The sequence below is a fragment of the Crassostrea angulata genome, chromosome 4, assembly GCF_025612915.1.
Source record: "Crassostrea angulata isolate pt1a10 chromosome 4, ASM2561291v2, whole genome shotgun sequence".
NCBI classification, from domain to species: Eukaryota; Metazoa; Mollusca; class Bivalvia; order Ostreida; family Ostreidae; genus Magallana; species Magallana angulata.
In genome coordinates, this window is record NC_069114.1 from 8,516,474 (window position 1) to 8,530,930 (window position 14,457).

The following is a 14,457-nucleotide window of genomic DNA, read 5'->3' on the forward strand; positions in this document are numbered from 1 at the left end:
TTTATACGTGTATGATATATTAGGTATACATGTTCATTTTAACAATAAAGTCCTTTCTTTGGTGATTCATGCTGGGTCGTTATGAAGGTGGCGACATTACAGAAAAAACACATGACCCATGTTAGAGGGTTATGTAATCTTTTTTTCCTGCAATGATCGCCACTTTTATAACCCGCATGAATTATCTTTCTTATAACAAATTAATAAAGTGATTGTAAAAAAAGTGAGTAAAATGCGCTAAATTACGGTAAATATACATCAGTATGTTAGCTAAATGAAACAGCCAAATCGTCTCGAATGGGAATTTGGGTCTGGCATCATGAGGATTATTTCGTGCAGTCCGTGAGTTGTCTAAGGTCCCTGTAGATTTCGACCAAACGATAAAAGGGGCCTGTAGATTTCAGTCTGGTTGTTTCTATACATGTATATTAACATCTACCAAGTATTATCCCCTCTATTTCTTAGGGAAACTTATAGTTAATTCATAGTTCATAATTCATAATATAGTTAATAATAGCTCTATAGAAACAGCCAGACTGAAATCTTCAAGCCCCGCTTATCGATTGGTCGAAATCTACAGCGACTGAAACTGACAAGAAAGTGACAGGACTGGAATTGACACGCCCTGATTATCGATTGGTCGAGACCTACAACTATCACGGACTGAATGAAATAATCATGATGTTGTCAGCCTCAAAGCCTCACAGGAGACGATTTGGCTGTTTCTTTCAGCTTACGTACCTATGTACATAAACAGTAATTAAGTGAATTTCACTTAATTTTTACGCTCAATTTCTTAATTAGTATTAAGAAAGATGTTGATATAAACAATAAAAAGCTTTCTTTATTGATTCATGCGGGTTATGAAGGTAGCGACCATTGCAGAAAAAAAAAACCATAACCCGCTAACGTGGGTTAAGTATTTTCTGCAATGTCGCTACCTTCATATCTCGAATGAATCACCAAAGAAAGCATCTTATTGTTTAAATAGAACTATGAATAAACTGTAAGTTTCTGTAAGAAATAGAGGGAATCATACTCGGTAGATGTAAATATCTAAACAGCAATTAAACATTAAAAGACTTTCTTTGATGATTCATGTAGGTTATGAAGGTGGCGACATTGCAGAAAAAATACATAACCCGCGTTAATCGGTTCTGTAATTCTTTTCTGCAATGATCGCTATCTTCATAACCTGCATGAATTATATTGTTTATATTGAATATAAACAATGTGATTCATGTAAAATTTTTACGTCTTTCTTTTAATAAAATAATAAACTGATTGTAAAAAGCACGTAAATTTTACTAAATTACTGTTAATATACATCAGTGCGTTGGCCTAAAGAAACTCTATGAAAATTTGAGTCTGTCATCATCATGATTATTTCGTGCAGTCCGTGATTTTTCTCAGGTCGTTGTAGGTTTCGACCAATCGATATACAGGGGGTGTAGATTTCAGTCTGGCTATAGATATTTAAGCATTGAATCATTATTTTTTGAAAAATAGTCTCACAACTGCAGCAGTGTGCGCATACAAATTGAGAAACGTGCGCTACTCAATTTAGGTCGCTAAAGACCAGTCGATAAACAGGGCGTGTCAATTTCAGTTTTGTCAGTTTCAGCCACTGTAGATTTCGACCAATCCCTGATGGGCGTGTGGATTTCAGTCTGGCTGTTTCTATAGAGTTAGGAATTTATTATGTTTCCGTAAGAAATAGAGCAGATGTAAATATAGTAACAAATGTGTAAACTGTGTAAGCAAGTCTATGTTTCACAATGAAACGTAGCTGCAAATCACAATTAGATGACAAAGGATAAGTTTTGTGAGGTAAACTTTTATTGAAAGCATAAAGACATATTAAGTTCTCAGGTGCGTGATACGAAAGAGACAACAATTATTTTGGATTTTCTTTGGTTTTATTCTGCAAAAGAAATAAAAATAAAACAAAATAATAATGATACATAATGATAGCCACCATATCTAATATATGAATTTTAAAATTCTTAGAACTCTATTCATCAGAACTTCTGTATTTTAACTTACTAGTATTTTTGAATAATTAAATTACTTTTTCAACTACATGTATATTTTGATAGAGATAATATATTTTGAATGGTGTATGCGATATTCAGTAAATATGTGAAATGAACGTACCTGTAAAAAATGCTCCAGGTCAATTATTGATTCAAGATGAACGCCAAAGCTGCAGTTAATGACGTCATTAAGACAATCATTGATGCAACGCTGATACCTATGGTAAAAAAAATTTAAAGTTAAAGTTATGAGAACGTTTAAACTATTCAAATCAATTTTTTTTTAATCTACCAAATTATATTTATAATGGGTTAAAAAAAATACGTAAAGTGCTTATTAGAATAATAGGCGCACAGAAAACTAGTGAAGTATATCTAACTCAAAGTTATTATATAATTCGTTGGATTAAAAAAAAAAATCGTTTGTTTTTGTCTTGAAATGCTAAATAGAAAATTTACTTTTCGATAAGTTTTTGTTTTTGAGTGCGATAGTGAATTGTATTCCCTATACGATATAAGATATTTTCAAATCGGCGTATTGCAAGGCTCGAGCAAATGCATTTGAAAAAAAGTTCTCAAAAATTAATCACATGATTTTGGGCACATATTTTAAAAAGTAGATGTCCTATACCTGCTCCATTCTTCAGCAGGCACTCGGCTACATTGGTACATCCGGCGTACGTGTCTGTTTCGTCACTTCCGTCGTCACAGTCGGATGAGCAGTCACACTTGTATATTTCCTGTATACACGTCATTCCGCCGGACTGGCAGGTGAAGTAGCCGGATGGGCATTGCTTTCATAAAAAAAATATTTAGAGTGAAAACCAGCTACAGGACAGGTAAATATATCATCTAAGCTGCTTCTGTTTTAAGAATTTAGTTTGAAACAGTTTCATGAATTTATTTTTTTTAAATTGAATCAAATTTTTAAAGTGTTAAAAATGGTTAGTAAAATGAGTTATCAAGTATATTTTAATTAAAAAATTAATTCATCAAATTTTATTACATGGAAGGATGATTGGAATGGTCAAAAAATAGAAGAATGCGACGGAAATATTGCAGCTATATTCCAGCATGGATAAGTTTTATCTTTCACCTGCTGGTATTGACCGGCCGCTACTGTTGGACAGGCGTCAGTGCTACAGTCACCATAGTCACTGGAAGCACCGGGACAGTCCAGTCCGCCATTAGCCGGGGCCGGATTGTCGCAAATCCTGGTCCTTGACCTTTGGCCTCCACCGCACGTGACACTGCAGGTTCCCCACTGACCCCAGGAGCCCCAAGAACCGTCAACTATAAGGAAGAGGTAACTCTTGATGCATAAACTTCAAAATTGGTGTTGACATGTAATTCGGTTTATATATTTAAGAAAGGAATTCAATGTCTATACCCAAAGTATAAGAGTATAACCAGGGCAGGGGCAGTTTACGCTTAATATAAAATATCGTAAATTGCTCCAGCCCAGGTTATACGAGTATAAATTGGGTAGCTATTTGAGTTCTTTCCTTATGATTTAATTTTCTGTAATTTACTGTACACATTTTTTGGGTGTGCTTTTCTTTTGAAAATGATATCAATCTGTTCAAAATTCAAACGACACGTCAATCGGATTTGTACGTTTTTTGATGGTGCATTATGACGTGTATTGTGACGTGCAGACCAAGTTAAACAAATTTAAATTTCTATCCAATCAAATGCCACGTTACAACTAGAATTGAATCATTGAAATAGAGACACGTTCATAAACACTGGTACATACATGTTCTTACCGATTCAGTCTTCTTACTTATCACTGGCACTATCTGATAAAGACTTGTTTTATTCTTACTGATACTATTACATACTTGTTTCGTACTCACTGACACTCACTGATACAGACTTGTTACATAAGTTAAGTGATACTTACTGAAACAGACTTGTTACATAAGTTAAGTGATACTTACTGATACAGACTTGTTACATAAGTTAAGTGATACTTACTGATACAGACTTGTTACATAATCACTGATACTTACTGATACAAACTTGTGTGTTACAGTCCTGTGTACTGTTATTAACGTCCACACAGTCGGCGCCGCCATACTGAGGAGCAGGGTTCGTGCACGTCCTGAATCGGTCCTGAGTGCCCCCACCACACGTCACCGTGCACGTCTCCCAGGATCCCCATGAGGCCCACAGACCGTCAACTACAGACAGAACCACGCCTCAAATTACTGACCATTATAATGGATAAAAATACTGGCTTTGTCATGCATCAAAATATCGGTTTTTATCATGACTGTATCAATATTCTGCCTATTATCTGGTATATTTCATTCAATATTATTGTTTACTAGAATGTATCTTTTACTTAATGACATTGTTTACTTATGGGTTTAGCGCCAAAGCAGTTTTAAGCTTTTTACCAAAAATCATATCCAACGTAAAACAAAACCAATTCCGTGAAAGGACATTGATTCATTACTACTTATTAGGGCACTAACGTAACTGAAAACATCAGTGATTTGACAATTTAAAAAAAGGAATTATTAGGCGCTTGTCGTCTTTAAACATCAAACCAACTACATGTAGTAGCTAGCAAATGTTCTTGAATTCAGCATGATTGTGTCTGGTCAATTCATTACACTTAACTAATAGTGACGAAAAAACCACGATAATCAAGTTTTGCTCCTATTTACGCTATCAGTACTTTGATTTCTTACTTGGGCAAGGATTGGTGTTACAGGACTGTGAACTGGAAGTGGCGCCGGAACAGTCAGCTCCACCATATTGAGGGGCGGGGTTTGTACACGTGCGAGTCCTCTGCTGGGTCCCGCCCCCACAGGTCACGGTACATGTATCGTAACTGCCCCAGCTTGCCCAGTTACCGTCAACTAATTTTAAAGATAACATATCATTTTAATATTTCAAAAAAAAACCCATCGGTAATTAAGTTTTATATTTGTACTTATATATATTTTAAGTGTATATATTTCATAATTTTAAGGAAAGTGCCTAACTCTCACACCCTAATGATTATTACGTTGATTTTTTTTTTCGCAGAGATCAAGTTCCTTTATACATTAAAGATAACATCTATTTCAATAAAAAAAAATTGCAAATATAAATATGATTTTGCTAAAGGTTTACAAATGTTCAGCATAATACTCTACGTAGAAATGAAAGAAATTAAGGAGTTTTGTCAAGTGATCTATTCCTTGACTCCCTCCCCCTCCAAATGATACTTACTTGGACAGGCATTAGTGTTACAGGCCTGGGACTCAGTAGAAGATCCGGGACAGTTGTCTCCTCCCCACTGAGGGGCGGGGTTTGTACATGTCCTTGACCTCGTCTGAGTACCTCCCCCGCAGGTTTTGGAGCATGCGCCGTATGAACCAAATCCCGCCCATCCACCATTAATTGGTGGTGCTAATGAAAACAAATTTAAAAACAAATTAATGTGATAATATGTTAAAAAAGACACAAAATCTGCTCTTGTCGGACGTATCATCATTGTATACTGAATTAAATGCACTGGATGATTGCGGCCATTTTTCGACCTCCTTTTAAATCTCATTACAAAAAGAGCTCTGTATACATGTAAATCATATATAAATTTTAAAGTGAAAATAAATGATTTTTCTTTCCTGTATAGTAGTCTATAGCTAAACAAATGATTTTTTTAAATATGAGGTGAATCTGGTGGTTGATTTGTTCAGCAGCAGGCCTCCTCAAGCAAAGTGTGATGTGAGGATATCTTGGGACAGCATATATTTGGAAACAACGGCTGTAGTTGTGTCCTAGGCCTCATTGATATATGGTATTATTATAATAATTTGACTTACTGTTCTTTTCGCACACGAACTGAAGAGTTCCCAGACAATTTCCATCATTCCATGTTCCGTCGCTTTCGTACATCATGTTGCAATCTTCGTCTCCAGAGTTGTTGGGCTCGCCTGTAATAGTTTAACATGTTTATTAGCAAGCTCTCTTTTAAAGCATTCCGGTCAAGTAAGTAGTACCATTAGTTGGTGGACCAGTTTTAATAAAAATGCATAAACTACTCAGATTCAGGCTTAGGAATCACGAAAAAAAAATACTAATTGAAGAAGCTGTAGGTCTGTAGCTCCCGGTCTGAATAAATTCGGATGGGCGACTTGGGAGCTACCGTGCCTCCCATAGTAAAAATCTGCAATTTACGGCGCACAAAAATCTGCATGCGCTAGTTTTGGATTGCTTAACCTTATTTACACACAAAGTCTGTGGGAGAAATTCGTATAATGTACCATTAAATAATTCATGCAATTTCCATCTGATATCTTCTCGTCACTTGTTTCAGACTTTGCCCGAAACCCGCCAACCGACCTGGGAAAATGAAGTACTGTGGAATCATTAAAATTCATGTGGGCCAACTTATGTGGATTACTGAAATTTTAAAAATTCGTAGGGACGTAATTTTGTGTAATTTTTTATGTCTACAAAAGGAAATATGACTTTATAACCCAAATTTAATAATTCTTGGAGGATGTTAATTAATGGTTAAGAGGTACCCAAGAATTCCTCGAAAATTGGGCCACCATGAAATCTAATGATTCCATAGTATGTTAGATTCACGTGGAGATCGAGACTCGCCATTTTTACAAGTTTAAACAAATAGCATAACTTCAATTTACGGGACTGGTAAAGGTGTTTAAAAGAATAACAGAGGCAAGTAAAGTGACGATATATGTAGTAAAATGTCCGAAAGAATTTTTTGAATTAAAGATTTGTTAAGAATGTGTTCGAAAATGTCTGTAGTAAAATGTCAGAATTTTTTTTTGAATTAAAGATTTGTAAAGAATGTGTTCGAAAATAAGATTAATCAGTCCAAAACTAGCGCAATTTTTGTGCGCCGTAAATTGCAGTTTTATTTCCTATGGGAGGCACTGTAGCTCCCAGGTAGGTCGTCCATCCGATTTTTTTCAGACCGGGAGCTACAGACCTGTTACTATAATTGAAGAATCTCTATGATTACAATGCAAATTATTAGTGTTTATCAAATCTCTCACCAAGAGGGCGTATAAATATAGGATCCGCGTGTTAATTTAGCCCGATTCCTGAGGCCTTCCGATTGTGCAAACACGGAATCGGAAGGCCTCGGAAACAAGGCTACGTGTTAATCCCACTTTAAAAAGAGCGTGCTCTCTGGTCACAGGGGCTCGTCACGAAGTTTTTTCAACCTTTTATATATACCACCTCTATACTATAAAATACACAAGGGAGGAATCAAAACTCGGAAAAATCGCTACCTCCCGATTTCGGTCGCCTCGTATTAATTCTTCTCGGACGTTAAACCCTGCACTCTAGGTATCATTAGATCGGGAAAGGACCATAGTTTTTAGGAATACCTGCAAAATTTAAACATCGGCAACAATTTCAGAAGTTTTCACGCATTTTCTTCCAGTTTACTCTCCGGTGACACTTTCTTCAATCAGATGTTGCGCACCAAATTTATTCATGCGCTCTCATTGGTTAATTTTGTTGATCAAGATAAATCGTACGTTGACTCGTATTTTAGAGGGATATTCAAATGGTGAGTGAAGAAGTTCTTATTACGTGGTGAGTATATGTATTAATTTTCATATTTATGTAGAAATATTTTAACCATACATCGGACATTCGGTAGGACGTGACTATGTATTTCTTGCATCAAAGCAAGTTTGAATATCGTTTGAAAATCCCTCTAAAATACAAGTCCGCGTACGAGTTATCTTGAGCAACATTGAATTGACCAATGAGAGCGCAACATCTGATCGAAGAAAGTGTCACCGGAGAGTAAACTGGAAGAAAATGCGTGAAAACTTCTAAAATTGTTGCCGATGTTTAAATTTTACATGTATTCCTAAAAACTATGGTCCTTTCCCGATCTAATGATACCTAGAGTGCAGGGTTTAACGTCCGAGAAGAATTAATACGAGGCGACCGAAATCGGGAGGTAGCGATTTTTCCGAGTTTTGATTCCTCCCTTGTGTTTTTTATAGTATAGAGGTGGTATATATAAAAGGTTGAAAAAACTTCGTGACGAGCCCCTGTGCTCTGGTGAGAGATTTAGATTTATAGCGGAAGCATCTTTTTTTTTATATGATGCCCCAACGTATTTCCCTTCGGATGAAAACTAATTTTGGTTCCAAGGCCTCCACCTACCAGCCTTCCAGTTAGTGTAGCTCCAGGTGAACACTCCCCCGGACCACGCCCACGATCCCTCCGTCGTCCCGTCAAACCCTCCCATCCACACGCTCTTTCCCTGAAGCAAACCTGTTAACACAAATCCTCACAATTACCAAACTTGTTTCTTATAGAAATAGATACTGCATTATCATGAGTATAGAGTGAAATATTGAAGTTTTATATTTAGAATCATTTTCGAGCAAAGATAGACGATGTACATGTATTTTGATTTCTATAGGTAAGTGAATTTACAAGGAATCGAACACGCGTGTTTAAAAATAGTAAAGATGACATATAATGGACGTATATTGATTTATACCTCTTTACTGGTAGTCCAAACAAATTATATAATAATAATTACATGATGTTATAAATTCGTGTATTGTATAGTTACTTGTACATGTATTTGTTAAACACCAGAAAACGTAGCTGAACTTAAGTTACTACAAAATTACCGTAAACAAATGCATTTTCCCCGGAATCAGCAATGTTAACCAGGTTAGCTGAGTTGGCCTGACAGGTTTTCAACGCGTTAGACCATGTGACCTCTGACGTAAACAACTTGTAGCATTTACCGTCCCTGAAACTCCAGGTAGAGTCACAAGCATCCAAGGCAGCTAGAATCATAAAAAAAAAAATAACGTAAGGAAGTTTACATGTACAATGTAACGTTATATCACTTTTACAGTGTACATGTTTTGACACTGACTCAAAACGAGCGCATGAAGGGTAAGTGATAAGCATGCGTTATACTAATTCATATAATAAAGGTGCAAGTGACCTAGATTGAAGCCTAAGTGTAAAGTGTAAATTTACATAAAAATGTCATATACAGTAAATTCAAAAGGAAATGGACGAAAGGGGAAAATAAAATGCTTATTGACGGACAAGAATCTGAAAAATGTTACGATCTATTAAACGAATAGACAATTTTGCCATGTTATTGGCCCATCTTCTTTAAAATATGCGGAGGAGGTGGGGGGGGGGGGTTCTCTCTCACTTGTTTGTTCACAGATGTAGGCCATGCTTCGGCTACATGGGTAATCGTTCCACCGTCCACTGTTCAGCAAACTGGCACAGTCCTCGCCACCAGAGTCATTGGGCTCGCCTGGATGAAAACAATTTACTCCGTTTAAAATTCATTCTTCAAATTTGCAAGAGTTGAAACATTATAACTAAATGAATTTTTGTTAAAAAATGAAGAAGACATTCCTGAATAGAATGCACAAACAATTAAGGTTTGAAAAAAAAATAATTAAAAAAAAAAAATTTAGAAGAAAGCGTAATGATTGGATAGTCTTACCCGAGTTCCATTGGGTGTACCCCCAGGACTGGATGCTCCCGTACCACAGCCATTGTCCCTCAGTGGAAGCGTCCGACCCACTAATCCAAAATTCATTCCCCGACGCCAGATCTTTAGGTAAGATATAAAAAAAGGTAAAAGTCGCCCACAATTTATGCCTTAGAGAGAGAGAGAGAGAGAGAGACAGAGAGAGAGAGAGAGAGAGAGAGAGAGATTTTCTCACTGTGTACAAAGGTCTGTTCCCCGTCTGAGCCTACGTCCACCAGACTACTACCCACGGCCTGACACGCCTTCAGGGCGTCCGTCCATGGCAGGGTAGCAGTGTACAACTTGTAACAGTTTTCTCCATATTTTGACCAACCAGAACTACAGGTAACCGCGCCAACGCGGTGCTCTGAAAATTCGAAATTTGATGTTTAAAGTGTAGTGTCCCACTATATTTAACATAGATATTTATGAAAGAATAAATATCTTTTTCTAAATGACTTGAAATTTTTCGTATGTTAAAAAGTTGCATATGATGAACATGTGAATTTTTGGTGGAAATAGGTGTGTTATGATTTTTAAATTTATAACAACATAATTATTCTTTTAGAAATGATTTTTTTGAAAATGGTATTACATGCATGTACTTATAATTTTTATCAACGTAAAAATGCCTGAAAGTTCCATTTATAATTGATTTACGATAAGATACATGTACATGTAGATGTAAAATGTCATTTTAGAAGTATGACACAAATTTCAACAATATTTCACTGTGCACACAGACAAAAAAAAAAAAAAATCAAAAAACGATATATTGGGCACGATTTGAGCTCAAAATTTTCAAGATTTATTTTTTCAATTTGTATGTCTAGAATAGTTACATGTAGAACCATTTTAACAAGACCTTGGACTTTCAGTAGAACGTTACTATCTATTTCTTGCGTCAAAACAAGTTAAAAATGACGCTGGTTTCAAGCGAAATATACACCGATTGCGTAGTCTTAGCTAAAAAGCCAGACAAATCTTGTTGATTTCAAAGAGCAATGGCTGAGTGGCCTTCAGTGAAATAGACAGGTCTTCGTCACATTGCTGTCTAACACCAACTACCCAAAGTCCAAGCTCCTGTTAAAATGGTTCTAATATAGATGTTTTTAATGCTTAGACAAAATACGAAAGTCAAATATTGAGTTACAAGCGAGTTACAGAGGTAAGAATTCTTTCTTTTGTAAACAAAGCTCGAGTCCTGTTAATGTTCACATATTTGTTGTATTGGGGTAAGTTTCAATCTGATGTTGCTGTTTGCTGTGATGAAATTGTCTATGAACCCACTGAATCAGTCTATCTTGTTCCCGCAAGTTATTTTGATAAAGAAATGGCGATTTCTTTACTTTACATTATTTGTAAACAAACTTATAATACTCGAGCTTTGTTAACATAACAACAACTTCTTTCCTCTGTATCTCCCTTGTAACATGACCTCTTAGATTCAAATGGTGAATCATTCAAAATACAAAAGTTAACCATTTTATACATAGAAATCAAAAATAAAATTTTCATCTGAAATCGTGTCAAGGTCCCCTTTCAAACAAACCAAGAGACAATCCTTTATTTTTGTGACCGATATGCGCCAATATCAAAAGGAAGTGTCATTAAAGAATTTTACCGTTACTTTCAGTTCAAGCCTAGGGCAATTTGTTTAAACTAGTAAACTCTGTAAATTAATTCAGAACACCTTACCAAATCTTTTTAAAAAACATTGAACATGATTTCAATGATAGATTTAACAAACCACGGTATGTTTTGAAAGTGTTAAAAAAATCTATTCAAAGAAAAATGAAGAGCAATTAAAGATATAAAGCATTTGAATGCCTTTTTCGATGCAGGTGATATTTACTCTAATACTGAGTACGTATACTAGGCCATTATAGCATTGAATCATGATTTTTTGAAGTATACACTCTCATAACTGCAGCGGTGTGTGCATACAAATTGAGTAACTCTAATACTGAGTACGTAATGAAAATTTGTATGCTCACACCGCTGCAGTTATGAGAGTGTATACTTCAAAAAATCATGATTTAATGCTTATATTTACATTTTTTTTAACTTCTTGCCTTGTCTGCAAATGTGATTCATACCTTAAAATTCCTATCTTATCCTAAGGGTAAGTTAATTATTGATAGAAGAGCCACAGTAACAGCCTCAAGCGTGAACTTTGATTTTCGCTTGTGACGTTGCAGTTTACAGCGTTCAACGTTTGTAACATCATAATAAAATTCGTCAATTTGATCTTTGACTACTTGTTGCATTTAGAGGCATTTGAAGATCACAGAATTTAATGGAAAAACACAGTAGAATGTAAATATTTCTATTTGGGTGTCAGCTTAACATGCATATTTTGTCTTTCTGCAAATTAGAAAAAAAAATAAAAATCAACACCCCTCTCCCCCCCCCCCCCCCCAAAAAAAAAAAAAACACTGGAAAAACCATCCCGCAAAAAAAAACCCCAACAACAACAAAAAAAAAAAACAAAAAAAAAAAACAAAGCCCGGCCCACCCCCTGGTTGGAATAAAATATTTTCATGTGTAAGAAAACTTATGATTTATGATTTTTGTATACATGTAGATCAGGCTTGCGTTTTTTTAAATCAGAGGAATACTCACCTTGGATAAGAATAGCAACGACCAGAACGGCCAACTGTCCAACCCTGACGGATATCTATAAATCAATGATGATAATATCATTTTGATGATTCTGATGATGATGATGATGATGATGATGATGATGATGATCTTCATTTAAACAATAAAATGATTTCTTAGGTGATTCGTGCAGGATATGAAGGCAGCGACATTGCAGAAAAGATACATAATATTTTCTGCAATAATTGCTACCTTCATAACCCGCGTGAATCATCAAAGAGAGCATTCCATTGTTTATATTTACATCTTTCTTTTAACTAATTGATGAATTTATCATAAAAAGTAAGTAAAAGGTACTGAATTATTGTTAATGTACATCAGCACATTAGATTAAAAAATTGCCAAGACGTCTTATATGGGAATTTGAGCCTGACATCAACATGATTATTTCGTACAGTCCGTCATATTTCTTCGGGTTGTTGAAGGCTTCGAACGATCGATAAACTGGTTAGAACTGGATCGTGTAGATTTCAGCCCTGTCCGTTTCTATAGAGCTATCAATCGGTTTTCTTAAGAAATACATACGAAAAATTACTCGGTAGATGTATAAAACGTTCAAGATTATTTTTCAAATGGCATGGACAAACATGTAACGGTTTATATAATAAATAGAAAATCAAAATACTCGAATTGTTTTGTTAATTCCTACAATCCTCCCAACCGCGTGTAATAAACTATTTGAATTAACAATTTTATAAGAGAGAAGGAAGAAAGAATTATGTAGTTGGATTTTTTTTTTAAATTGATATACAGTGAAATCAATTCAGGCAGTCAGTTATCTGTTTGAAAAAGACACACGGAATTCAATTAGTTTTATTGGGCACATATATGTTTGCGTAAAATCATTTATTGATTGAATACAATCGGTGAAGTAACGAAAAAAAAAGAAAAAGATTTCGACCATGGAGTTAAAATATAAACGATAATGTTTTTGATAAAAGATAAAAGAATGAAAGAAACTTTCAATAAAAAAAAAGTGACAAGAAACAAATAAAAAAAATGGAGATGAAATTATCGTAATTTAATTGTAAAATATCAACATTTGATGGAATACAAATATCGAATCATTGTCCATATTTGTTAAAAAAATAATAGCTCGAATTATTTAACTCTGTACTCTTCCTAACTTGACCCTGCATTTGTACATTTGTAAATATTTTTGTTTTTTGTACCTCATGTACAATTGATATGGTTCAAGAGAAATAAACATTCAATTCAATACAAGGTTGGGATGACATTAAAAGATCGTTATAAAAAAAATTGTGAAAATTTCAAAAAACAAACCCATAAATATACATGTATTGATAAGAAAAATCTAAATAAAGGTTGATGACAGACAGTTAGAAGAAGAAATAAAAGTAGACAAATAATTTAACCAAAAAATATATAAAATAAAAAAATAAATCAATAGATTTATAAACAAATGAATAACTTAATGAAGTAATTAATAAATTAATTATTAAAAATAATATATAAAAGATTAAATAAAAATTAAATGAATAAATAGAATTACCAAATATAAAATGAACAAAACTAAAAAAAAGAAAAGAAAAGAAAGCGGACTATTTACCATGGCTTCGGAGAGCTAACGATGGTCTGATTCCAGCGGTCAGTCCGCGTAGTTATAAATATATGTCATTTCAGTTGACACCGTTTCGTTATTTTTTCAGGACAGCAGTAATCTATGTAAGTATTACCAATATTTACATTGCAATTTTAGGGGATTAAAACCGAGCATTAATGTTACCTATTATGTCCAAGATTCAAATATAAGTATATCTTTTGGAGCTCGCTTTAATACATATCTGTAACATCTAAAATTCTAAGCAATTACATAAATATTCCGGTAAATATGGGACAAAGAACTTTAAAATACCATGAACTCTTCTCTTATTAAGTGTGATTGGAGAATCATCATCACCGTCGTCATCATCTCTCCTCTTCCTCCTCCTCCTTGTTATCATCAAGATTCATCATTTATCAATCAATCATCATGCTTCACCAAAACCAATGTTCTTCATCATCATCATCATCATCATCATCAGAATAAAGCGTGTGTTTCAAACTAAAATTGATAATAAATTGAAATACAGATATTATGATATCAATATGATTTAACACCGTAAAAATTTAAGCACTGTAAAAATAATCATATGCATATTTGAATATTACATAATTATAAAACATATTCATGCGTGCGCTCTAGATGACTTTGGACCTATTCATAATGCGCATCAAAGT

The 14,457-nt window shown here is 34.6% G+C and overlaps 1 protein-coding gene across 1 annotated transcript; it reads right to left on the reverse strand.

The window, feature by feature from the left end:
- Window positions 1–2,157: 2,157 nt before the first annotated feature.
- Window positions 2,158–13,877, reverse strand: LOC128179928 (A disintegrin and metalloproteinase with thrombospondin motifs adt-1-like). The gene is made up of 14 exons (XM_052847614.1): window positions 13,787–13,877; window positions 12,178–12,232; window positions 9,749–9,919; window positions 9,526–9,636; window positions 9,223–9,330; window positions 8,678–8,839; window positions 8,199–8,309; window positions 5,861–5,971; window positions 5,265–5,444; window positions 4,739–4,909; window positions 4,052–4,222; window positions 3,133–3,329; window positions 2,668–2,830; window positions 2,158–2,254 (listed from the first exon to the last, which is right to left on the reverse strand). The coding sequence occupies exons 1-14, from the start codon at window positions 13,787–13,789 to the stop codon at window positions 2,181–2,183; spliced, it is 1,788 nt and encodes a 595-aa protein (XP_052703574.1). The 5' UTR covers window positions 13,790–13,877; the 3' UTR covers window positions 2,158–2,180.
- Window positions 13,878–14,457: the final 580 nt, after the last annotated feature.

Bases quoted from the DNA above. Each gene is read 5' to 3' on its own strand.
- LOC128179928 (XM_052847614.1), bottom strand. The intron at 5,445-5,860 runs GTAAGTCAAATT...TGTTTTCATTAG, and splicing joins GTTCGTGTGCGAAAAGAACA to CACCACCAATTAATGGTGGA. The intron at 3,330-4,051 runs GTAAGTATCAGT...TCTTCCTTATAG, and splicing joins TAACACACAAGTTTGTATCA to TTGACGGTTCTTGGGGCTCC.